This window comes from Scleropages formosus, chromosome 22, assembly GCF_900964775.1.
Source record: "Scleropages formosus chromosome 22, fSclFor1.1, whole genome shotgun sequence".
Taxonomy (NCBI): Eukaryota; Metazoa; Chordata; class Actinopteri; order Osteoglossiformes; family Osteoglossidae; genus Scleropages; species Scleropages formosus.
Genome location: NC_041827.1, coordinates 8,918,983 through 8,931,274, shown reverse-complemented (window position 1 = coordinate 8,931,274; position 12,292 = coordinate 8,918,983). Strand labels below are relative to the sequence as shown.

At 41.0% G+C, this 12,292-nt stretch overlaps 1 protein-coding gene across 1 annotated transcript; it reads right to left on the bottom strand.

The window, feature by feature from the left end:
- Window positions 1–297: 297 nt before the first annotated feature.
- Window positions 298–4,955, bottom strand: cyp27b1 (cytochrome P450, family 27, subfamily B, polypeptide 1). The gene is made up of 9 exons (XM_018725512.2): window positions 4,705–4,955; window positions 4,167–4,357; window positions 2,769–2,965; window positions 2,342–2,542; window positions 2,067–2,230; window positions 1,784–1,950; window positions 1,353–1,434; window positions 971–1,168; window positions 298–858 (listed from the first exon to the last, which is right to left on the bottom strand). The coding sequence occupies exons 1-9, from the start codon at window positions 4,930–4,932 to the stop codon at window positions 745–747; spliced, it is 1,542 nt and encodes a 513-aa protein (XP_018581028.1). The 5' UTR covers window positions 4,933–4,955; the 3' UTR covers window positions 298–744.
- Window positions 4,956–12,292: the final 7,337 nt, after the last annotated feature.

The following is a 12,292-nucleotide window of genomic DNA, read 5'->3' as shown; positions in this document are numbered from 1 at the left end:
ATGACTATCTAGTGGACTTGGCATGCATCACCTGAGCAAAATTAACCTACTTGCTGTAAACAACAAAAAAAAAAAAAAAAAAAAAAAAAAAAAAAAATTAATGCAAAGTAAAAACATAATCCATGAATTCAATTTCACATTTCAGTCAGATGACCATTTCAAAATATCCCCTTTATGCATTTGAATGCATGGTAAATGGCACCTACACAGGATTTTTTTTTTTTTTTTTTTTTTTAAACACAAGGCAATGTTTTATGCAAGCAGAGACATGTTACATTCAAAAATGTAGGCAAACTGCCACATTACCTAAAGGACTGTAGAGCAGGAACATGCACAGGATGGGGCTGGGTCATCATGGGGTTTCTGGCATCTAAAAAAAACCTCCTGCCTCAAAAGGTGTGCATAGTTGTGCTATGAAAAAAAAAATACTAACTAAAAAGGGACATTACCCAGAGACCACAGGTGCAGCTGCTAAATTGTTCCAATCAAATTAAATTTCAAAAGTGGAAATGCATCACTTATTGTTTGGGTTGTCCTTTCAGTGTTTCAGGCCATTGTTACTGCTTTTCATAGTACAATGGGAAAATTATTTCCCCCAAGTGGGCATCATATGTAGGCCCACCAATACCAGGCAAGAACCTATGTAGTCCACAACACTGCTTTCTTTGCCTGACTCAACCCTCACTTCAGCCTCCCAGAGGCTACAGGGAGCAAATCTCTTTCATATCCACAGTGCCCTTCACATCAACGCTCAATAAATTGCAGGTTAATTGGACTTTTTGGCACCAGCAGAGTTCTGGTCATGGGGCAGACGGCTTCACCCTGTGGGTCAGGTTTCACTTCAAAGTGGATCAGGATCTGCAGAAACGAACAGCACATTTTACAGCTAGAGGTAAAAAGCAAATGGGTGCTTATGTAAAACTGCATTCATCTTGAATGTTCTGCCATGCATAGACAAACTCTCACTGACCCGTGCCAGGGCCAGGTAGAGCTCCAGCTGGGCTATACGTCGCCCAATGCAGCTGCGCTTGCCCACACCAAAGGGCACGGAGGCATAGGGGTGGTGGCTCTGCTCCTGGCCCAGCCAGCGCCGAGGCAAGAACTTGTCAGGGTCTGAGAAATACCTTCTGTCGCGTGAAGTTGCGTAGTGGCACAGAGTAATGAGTGTCTGAAGAGGCAGACAGAGCAAATCTCTGACTATGCACAGTATGACAGCCTATCAATTTGTTCCACATACTAAAATTTTCATCCAGAAAGACAAGACAGTCTCTCCCTAGTTCAACAGACCAGAAAATAAATTAAGAATTTGAAAAAATATAATGAATATATAATGAGTCTGAAAAAAAAATTACATTTTTTGGAATGATGTAGTCTCCAACCTGGATGTCCTTTTCAGCAATGACTCTGGCATTGGCTGGTATAACAGGGTAAAGTCTGGAGAGAGGGAGGGGGGGAAGAGGGGAGGAAAAAAAAAAAAAAAAAAAAAGGTATACAACAGTTACAACTAGCTGTAATTCACTGCAGTTTTAATTTCTGTTCCTCTACAGTTGTCAGAGTGCCACAGAGTGGTCATGACAATGTGAGAATGGCATGCACTGCTGTAATTTAATTTCATTTACAATTAAATCAGTGTCAAAAATAAGGCAGTTTTATCCTCCCTCACTTTCAGTGTGAATCTTTCTAAACTTACTCAGAAGAGGGACATTCTACTGATGAGCTTCTATAATCAGACTATATTGAATCCCAAATGTTTGTCTCCGAACGCTCCTGGAAGCAGCCTCACCTCAGCACCTCCTTCACAACAGCTTTCATTAGTGGCATCTTGGCCACATCTGTGGCCCTGGGGGTTTTCTCCCCCTTCAGGACAGTCAAGACTTCTCCTCTCAGGGCATTCTGTACCTCAGGATGCCGTGACAGCTCATATAAGGACCAGGACAGGGTGCTGGAGATCTAAGACCAGAAAAGTGAAAATGAGTTAACAGAAGCAGAGACATTTTTGTGGAGTTTCGATGATGGAAGGGAGCAATATATGAGACTGATTTAGGAGAAAGACAAACAAGCCTTACTGTGTCCACCCCAGCCAACAGCAACTCGGTGACATTACTATATACAGTCTTCATAGGCAACCCCTGCCTGGATAGGAAGTACGTAAGGTACCGCCCTTCTACTTCCTCCCCAGCTGCAAGTTTTTTTGCTTCTTCCTCCAAACGTTGATCAATATGGCCCTTTGCTGAGAAGGAAAAAACAAACCAGAAATGTTACTTAAGAAGGAAGAAGTACCAAGTAGGCAGGAGATGACTGTCTATGTCTTCTTGGTGTAATATTTGTGTATAGTGCTCACCAAATTGGAACATGTAGTCCCAACATTGACAGAAAGTGTCCCAGGGCTTGGAGAATATCCGGTGCAGCCACCCTGGCATAGCCATCGTGAGGAGAGTCAAGATAAACATCGTGTTGATAGACTGGATAAATCGGTCCGTTTCTGGGGGGATGTGAGGCTCCAAGCAGCCTATCCTTGACTCAAACAGCACAGAAGAAATGCCTGAAACGAAATCCCATAGCGTCACCAAAAACTAGCATTCAGCTCGCTTCCTCTTCATAACGAGTCTAAATTCAGTATTGAACAGATAAAGCTCAACAGTCATATAACAAGGAATTTTTGCAAAATCAAACTGTATACCACACACACACACACACACACACACACACACTGTTGAAATGCTCTATCACATGAAGTTGCGCAGTAGCACTGACAAAAGCTCCCTAACCTTCCAGGCCGAAGCGGTAGAACTCATCGGCAATGTCGGTGACAAGACCGCTGGCGCTTTGTCGGCGACGCAGCTGTAGCTTGGCAAGGAGGTCGCTCACCACACCATTAAGAACAACATCGTAGGTCTCAACCGCTCGTGGACGCAGCATGTGTTTTCCCAGGAGGCTGCGGACGCACTGCCATTCTTCTCCCTCACTGCAGATGATCGATATGGAGAACGGTAATTCAGCAATGAGACATGTACGAACACTCACTTTTGTTAACCGCTTGTTCAAGTCCGGGTTGTGGCATTTGATAGCCCAACCCCCCAAAAAAAAGAAAAAAAAAAAAAAAAAAAACCCACACACAATCACTGGGCACTAGGCTGAGGGGGTTGGGACACCAATCCGTTGCAGAACAGCCATACACATGCACACACTATAGGAATAATTCACCTGAAGTAAATGGCTTTGGACTGTGGGAGGAAACCAGAGCAGGTGGAGGAAACCCATACAGACAGGGGAGAACATGCAGACTCTATACAGACCGAGATGGATTTGAATCCATGTCCAGCCCAGGCACTGTTAGACAGTGTTCTTCCCCAGGCCTAAGTAATACAGTTTTAAGAATGCATGTATTCCCCCCACCATGCAGGAATTAGCTACCACACTGGATGTTAGTTTTACTGTAAGTGAGAAACGGGGTCAGTACACACATGAAGCAGTTAATGCTCCTAAACACTGAATATACCAGATGTTCAGACATCTCTACAGATACTGCTTCAAAGGAACGAGGAATAGAATACGGCTGCAGGCAAATGGTGCGCATGCGCAGTTTCATAACGCTTTTGTCCCCCTCAGTACCGCACGCGCATTCCAAGCCAATCCAATGAATCGATAAAAGCGACGACGAAATCGCTAAAATAAATGTTAAACTCTTAAAGGAATATGATCAACATATACACTTCACAACAGAGAATATAAGCCATAATTAAGTGCAAGCGAAGCGTACCAGCATACGGAAGACCACTTTTACTAGCGGAAAAAAAAAAAAGCGAGGCAAACTTAAAATCTGGACACTCACTCAGCCAAGCGACCACAACGAGAAGAAGATCTGCGCGTGGAATTTACAGTCATTGCTTATTATTCGTTTAGCTGACGCTCCCCCCCTAACCTAAAGTGACTTAGTTATTTTTTCATTTTATACAGCTGAGCTGGGTAATTTTACTGGAGCAATGAATGAGGACAAGTACTCGCTCAAAAAGGTAGAGCAGCTGGAGGTGGGTGGGATTCGAACCTGCCACCGTTCCGTTCGGGTCCAGGGCAGCAGCGATAACCACTAGCACTGCAGACAAAAGAGGTGCGCAGCTGCTTCGATGACCGCATGTCACATGTGGAAGGAAGGACGCTGTGCTCACGCTGTCAGCAGTCCGTAGCCGTGTCCCCGGAGCTGTCGGTAGTCCTTCCACGAGGACAGGTCAGACCGAATCGGGTGCTGTCCCTCCTGCCTCAGCACTTGCTCTATGAGCGCTGGCTCTGCCACATGGACGGTCAAGATCGGCCCAAAACTGGCCTTCCACATTGGTCCGTACCGTTGGAGACCCTCTAGCTGAAGGGAAGAGGTTAAATGCAAGTTAAAACCAGGTACATTACTTCAGCTCAGTTCAGCAGTACAAGTTGTAAGGGTACAGGACTCAGTCGGGCTTCTCTTGAATCTGAAGCAGCATTTTTAGATTTTACAGGTTACTTGTACTGCATGATTCCCTTATGCAACCGCTTTTAGGAAGGACTTCAGTTGAAATATAACGTATTTTTTTTCCCCCGCCTGCCATGTTATTTTATCACACTTTAACATACGCAGATAAATCAAACCTTCCTCTAACTAAGTTAGTAACACCCACCGGCTTCATCTGAACAGACACGCATACACTCACTCATTCACTACGATCGGCGCACCTGCAGCTCGTGCAGGCGGGACAGACCCCTCCTGCCTATGAGGTCCCACGCGAAGCTGAAGAAAGTGGGTCCCGGCATCTCCTCGAGACTTTTCACCTTGCGCGTCTCGCGGCTTTTCGGACGTGGAGCGACGCTCTCAACCAACTTCTCCGCCCACTTCACCAGGGGAGATGCGCCTCGGCTGGAAACTTTGAGAGCCTGCTGCAGCATACTTCTGGCACGTGTCATATACCAGGTGCTTGAGTAAAACCAGAAAGATAACAGCGCTCATCTTGTGCCGAGCCCTCGGAACAGTATTTATATTGTTAGACGTACGCCGGGTTCTGACATTCTTGACACTTACAAACTTGTCATACTTGACCAATGGGAAGGGGCCGGCTCGTTAGCTCCGCCCAGCGCCAGGGCTGGAAGGCGTGGACTGGAGGTGTGTCCAATCAGGGAGTGAATCCGAAGCCAACTCCCAGAAACGTAGCTCGTGATCCACGCGGTTATACTCGGGTACGAATTTACCTACCGAGTACGGAATTTCTGAGAAAGCGAAAGTATTATGCATACGTGCGTGGATTGTAGCGGTGTTGAAACCATTATAGACATGCCTAGAAGAGTAAAAATGACCTTTGATAAGGTTCTTAAAAAGGAGGACTGAAAAGGTGTTTGACCCTGCAAACTGTTAGAATCAAGGGATACATCAAGGGAGCAAACAGGCCGCTCGCAAAGCTAGGACATGATGATCCCCAAACATTTTGAGAGAAAAAAAAGGATGAATTTTTGTGTGAGTGACACGGAGAGAGTGTGTTTCGCTGATGTATGGATGACTGACCCAGTGTAAGTACAGTAGTGTATCTAGCAGTGTAAGTCACCGCGGTGAATAAGGTGTGGGCTGATAACACTACATGGTATCCATTGGAAGTCGCTTTGGAGAAAAGCGTCTGCGGAAATACACGCACTGTCTGAAACTGCTTGTCCCAAGTGGGGTCGCGGTGAACCAGAGCCTAACCCGGCAACATAGGACACAAAGCTGGGGAGGGGACACACCCAGGACAGGACGCCAGTCCATCGGAAGGCACCCCAAGCAGGACTCGAACTCCAGAACCACCAGAGAGCGTGACCCGGCCAAGCCCGCCACACCTCCGCACCCTCTGCTAAAATAAATGTAAATTTCAAATGATATACAATAATATATGTATAAGCTGGCATTTGGAAATATATATACATAAATGACAACATCTAGTATGCTGACAATCGAAATAAGTTAATACTATAAGCAGAAGTTCGCTCTGCCAGACAAGGCATGGTCTCTGTACAAATGAAAACAGAGAGAGACAGAGAGATGGACCTGACCTGATTCCCTCTGAACTGGAATGAAATCAAAAATCTGTTGTCTCCAGTGAAGTAATGCCACTACTCAGAATTAGGTTTTACTTTGCCTCTTATCTTTTTACTGTGTAACTATAACCAAATCAGTTGAGGTCCTTAAATTATTGTGCAACATGCAACGTGGTACAAAGGCATCTTTGGCACTGACAAATACAGGCCAGGATATCATCTTTAGCTTCTCTTCTCTGTAACCAAAATTTACATTCCTTGTCTGAAAGATTTTTTTAAAAAAAAATCAAGCAGGATCACAAAAGTCTGTTATTCCAGTTTATTTTTGTGGTGTAGTAAAAGTACAATGTTTATGTTACATGAAAAATATCATATTTCTGTATACACAAAGGGGAGAGGTACAAGATGCCTCATTTACCCCTGCTGTGTGTATTCAGCAGACTCAAGTGTACATGTACTATGCGTTACTTTCAAATCTCGAGGTCACCTGTGTTTTCTAACCCTATGGGATTTTGTTCTAGTTAAGGATGACATCAATTAGGGGTAATATCAATTAGGGGCACCTGGTAGCATGGTTAGAACTACTACTTTTAGACCAAAAGGTTGCAGGTTCAAATCCCAGCTATAGTGTTCTTCAGTAAGATATGTACTCTCAACTGATCCAACAAAAATTACCCAGGTGTATAAATGGGTAAATAATCATGAATTGCTTTGGAGAAAAACATCAGCTAAATGAATAAAAGTGCATCAGGTCAATGATGCAGTTTACATTTGGTTTTTCACATCAGATGAACTCTGTTAGGATGCTGAACACTAACTCATTGTCAAAAACCACTTGTTCTAATGCAGGGTCAAGGTAGTCTGGAGCCTATGCTGGAAGCATGGGTGGTCGCAGACATGCACATTTGCACTATATGAGCATTTTCCACCTGAAACGCATGCGGTATCTTTGGGCTGTGGGAGAAAACAGGAGCACGTGGAGGAAACCAATGTGAACGTACAGAGAACAAGCAAACTCCATACAGACTGAACAGGAATCAAACCTATTTCTGATCACACAGACCAGCCTCTGTAAGGCAGCTGCTGTATCCACAGTGCCAGCATGCTGCTCCAGTTGTTGAACAGGAAGACACCTTTCAAATAAAGCAAAAAAACTGTAATTCCAATTTAATGAAATATTTCTGTTATGGGGGGTACAGTGGCGCAGTGGGTTGGACCACAGTCCTGCTCTCTGGTGGGTCTGGGGTTTGAGTCCCGCTTGGGGTGCCTTGTGATGGACTGGCGTCCCGTCCTCGGTGTGCCCCCTCCCCCTCCGGCCTTACGCCCTGTGTTACCGGGTAGGCTCCGGTTCCCCGCGACCCCATATGGGACAAGCGGTTCTGAAAGTGTGTGTGTATTTCTGTTATTAAAATTGGACTTCTGTTATTTTTTGACCCCTCAGCTAATTTCAGTGAATGTCAGTACTAAGGGGCATGCTTCATTCCTCCTAATTCATTGTCAGAAAAGGAATATGTGCATAAAGAGTCTCAAAGAGCAAACAAATCAATATATAAGATTGAGCCACAATCATAGTTTGGGTTATTTAAAAGTAGAAAATAGCATAATTTTAGGCATCAGGAGAGGAGAAAGGCATCTGACAGACTTGAATTCAGAGTGTGAAAAGCAGAGATTAGAAAAAATGAGGGTAGAACAAAAAACTCTCCTCCATGAATTGTGCCTTCATAATTTTACATTCAGCTTTTAGCAATTATTAGGAGAATTATACATTGCAATCTATATTTAAAACTTTTAGACATGCCATGAGAGTGTGGTGGAAAAGAGATAATTATTTTACAATTTTGTATTTAAATGTGCTAAAGATGAACAGTTTTCTGAAATCTGGATTACTTTTGAAAAATCCACTATAGGTCTGCCCTATTTGAACCAACTGGGAAGATAAAGAAGTAAATATATTTTAAGTGGGTAAAAGTTCAGCAAACCAAATGTTTAGAGCAAAGGTGAGCTGAAGCCAAAGGTCATCTGCTCTGTCCAGATGAAGATGACACACCAGGAAGTTTGTTGAATGCGGTGAGAATGGAAATTATCCAAACATTCTTTAAGATACTTGAAATAATGTACTAATCTGGTTAAGATTAGATGTGCATCAATATTTAAATGAAATGTTAATATTAGTAAAAATATAACACTCTGCTGAGTCACACTGAGACTGTAAAAAAATGAACAAAAGTACATTTACAGCTCTGTTAAATTGTATTCATTTTCATATGAATATTCCAAGACAAGTGGTATTTTAACCATGGAATTAAAGAACTCTACTTCTAGATTTTTTTCTGCCTTTTCCCTGGGATGCTTACTGCAGATAATAAGAGACGACAGCATATTTTTTATTACACATATATTAGGTCTTGGAAAGAAATAGGAAAGCAGGAGGGGAGAAATGGGTCCAAAAAGAAATGTGTTTTGCGACCTTACTTGAATGTTTCCCTTACAGCAGTTCTGAGTGAGAGAGGGAGCTTGTTCCATCACACCGGAGCCAAAACCAAAAACCTTTGTGCTGTTGATTTGGGACCTTTTGCGTGTGGTACCACTAAGCGGCTAGAGTTGGAGGAGCATAGTGTGGCGGGAGCGTAGTGAGCAAATGGGTGTTGTAGATATCGGTGAGCAGAGCTGTCGATGTCCTGTAGGTCATAATCAGGGCTACTTAGAGTTAACAGAGTTAACAGCCGACTAGAAAATGCAGTCTGTCTTATTTTGGAAAGGCAGTTTTAATTTATAACATTTTAAGTTTATTTTATTAATTAATGAATGTCGTGGATAAAGAATGCCTCCAAACATCACAGGCATGATTTTGCAAAATACCTGTATTGGGTTCCCTTGATATATAGATGGATAGCATGTCATACCAATGTTACAACGAAGCGTTTTCTCTGTGCTACTGACATTAGAAGGGCTAATTCAGACATGAAAACTGTATAAGTTTGATCTTGTTTCTAGCACCTTTTCAGTTAGATCACTTTGATACTTTGTCATTTTTTAAATGTTTTGGGTTGCATAGTGAGACAACATTCATTTATTTCTCCAGAGAAGCTTATAATGTTGAGCTACTTACACTGATTTATCCATTTATACAGCAAAGTGATTTTTTTTTACTCGAGCAAATCATGGATAGTACATTGCTCCAGGGCACTGCAGCAGGAGGTGGGAATCAAATCTGCAAACTCCAAGTCCAAAGGCAGCAGCTCTGTCCACTGCACTGTACAGAAATACATTTTGGTATATTATCTTCAAAATATGTTCCAGAAAGTATATAATTGATTGCATATTTACACACTTGTGTATACTATAAGATGTGTGTTACATTGCTCTTGTGAATGATTGTATGGTGTTTAAAGAAATATATCTAGTGTCATTTCACCTTGGATAAAGATGTTAGCTAAATACTATATAATTATCATTGTATGTTGCTTTGGTGAAAAATGTCTACTAAATGTAAAATTGAAAGAACTGCAAGAGGATGTTGCTTGTGTAAAACACTTAAGAATCTCAGTCATTTAGTAACTGGCAGGACAATTCTGCATATAGAAAAAAAACAAAAAAAACGACATTTGCAACAGTACACTGTTTTCAGTGAGTCATGGTATTGCAGATTTTTGTGACGACTAGTCAGCTGTTTGACTCTGTAATCATAGGATGCCTGGTCATTTGGTAGAAAATCTGCATTGCAGCACCATGAATTACTGCCATATCACTTGATATATTACAAAATTTGTGTATTAACCTCAGTAAAACCACACCTCTTTTTGTGCACAAAAATACTCTCTTTAGTAACAAATCAAGTTCCAGAGTGGCTCAGACAGGTCAAACACGTGGAAATCACCCAAAACCAATATACTGAAAGCTGATTAGTTCTTAGAGGTTCAGTTAAAGTGAAGTAAGAAAGCAGTCCTCGGTTTAATAATTTATTTGATGGAAAAAGTGATACTATTTACAGGGTTTTTATGAAAACCAGTAATTAAATGGTTTACAGGCTTTGTTCCACTGTTAAAAACTGAGGGTACCAGCCTATCCAAATGCAAAGAAAGAGTTGGCTACAAACAAGCAAAGTGTGTGTGATCAATGATTAAATAATGTGTATTAAACTAGATGTGTGATGGAATATCTAAATCGATGGGGGAAAAATGCTCTTTTATTGGATGTACTCTTTTTTGCCAGGATTGTAGACTGAGATTTCCTCACGTCTTGTGCAGCGAAAGTGGCAGTTAACCTTCTGCACATGCTTGTGTTGTTTTGCAAACTGCAAAATATGCTCTTCAAAATCCTAAGGATATAAATAGATGCAATTAAAATATAAAATAAAAAGAAAAATAAATTCATCAAATTCTCTGAAAACTCATCTTCTAGCTTTCTTCTTTAACTCCTAATAATGGTTACTATTGACAACTATCGATAACATGGAAATTAAAGGGCTTTTAAAGTTTATCTTGAGTGAACCATAGTTTAACTCACATCTGGATAAATGGATAATTGTATATACTGAGAACTGGCAGGTAGGCCTATTTTTGCCAGTGTCTACTGCCATATTCTGGGAAATTCTGGTTGCATTACAAGATTTAATGCGCAACTTTCACCTACATTATCTGGAAACCTGCAGATTCACTCCATGGTCTCTCCTTGAATGCAGAAGGTAAAAGGGCTGTGCATCTGTAGAGAATTAACTAGGCTCTGAATTAAGATATTAATCAATTGTAATAAATTACAAACTTTTAAGGGATTTTTTTGTCTATTACCTTTTACATTTTTTTCTGGAACAACTCAGGAACACTACTGATAAGGATCCCCTACTCCGACTTGAAACTGCAACGGTTTAGTGAAAAATACAATTCTCTGCCCACAATGCTATCTGATTCTGTAATACTCTGTTGAAGGCATAATGGTATAAATAGTGGAATTATGAACTTCAAGAGCACTGAAAAGAAGGGGTGAAGGAAAGGCAGCAAATGAGTTTCAGTGGATTCAAGTTTTCAGCGTTATAAAGACACCTTTCAGTCTATGTAGCTTCATGATGTCAGTCAAGGCTGTCACATGAGACTATAGGCTGTTCCATGTGGGATAATTTACTTGGTGTGACAAGTGGAAGGCTTGTAAATGACACATCCTACACATTACATTCATTAAGTTAAACAACAGTGAGAGCCCAAGAAAGTTTAGCTAGCATTGAGTGACTGTCACAGACACCTTCTTAGATGATGGTAAATATAAATTGTGGTTCGGATGCCTGAAGAGTTTGGTACTAGCTTTGAATAATCGTTCACTGCTGAAGTACATGACCTAAAAAATTCAGTACAAACATAAACATACAGCCTATGTTCAATGCAATTTAATTGACAGTAATTTAATAGAAACAAATGAAGACTATTTCCATCAAACTCAGTTGTCATATGCACTGTATGTGGCTATGTAAAGGCAAATCTGACACTGAATTCCAGTATAAATTTTTTCCTTGAAACTGCTACAGTAATTTTACTGCTAGCTGAATATGCATTTTGATTTTTAGATACATGTAATACCTAAAAGTCATTGTTTTAGAGAAGTTTTGCTTTAGCCCTTTGTACCAGATGTTCTGAATTAGAGTTCAGGACTCCAGCTAAAACGCCAACTTATTTTGTGAAGCAGCATTGAGCAGGTCCTTTCCAATGGCAAACCTTTGTTTAACTAGTTACTGCTCTTTGTTTGCAAACAATTATGAAATTGTATATTCAACAGAATTTAAAAATGACATTAAAATAATGAACACTACTTAAATAATTAGAAAAAATTACATCTGGTGAATACCAATGGCTTTTTGCATTCTACAACCTCAGGTCCGTATGCGAAGATGTTTCACGTATTATTGTATATGCATATTAAAGGGAGCATTTATATGAATTAAAGGTTAATACTTGAAACCTGTATATTATATATAAAATATATTTAAATTGAACTTCACAAAGTGTTTTACAATGAAATTATATGGGTTACAACTGTAAAGCAATTTACAACTTATAACAATACATACAAGAACGGACTTTATTCACTGCTAATAAGCGTTTGACCAATGCACTTGCACGGAGTCTATATGCATAGTGTCAAGGAGGGGAACACCCTGGCACATGAGACACCACTCCATCACAGGGGAGTCACACTCACAAATTAAATCCAGTTTAGACTTACAGTCTAATTTTCATGTTTGAACTGTGATAGGAAACCTGAACACCAGGAGGAT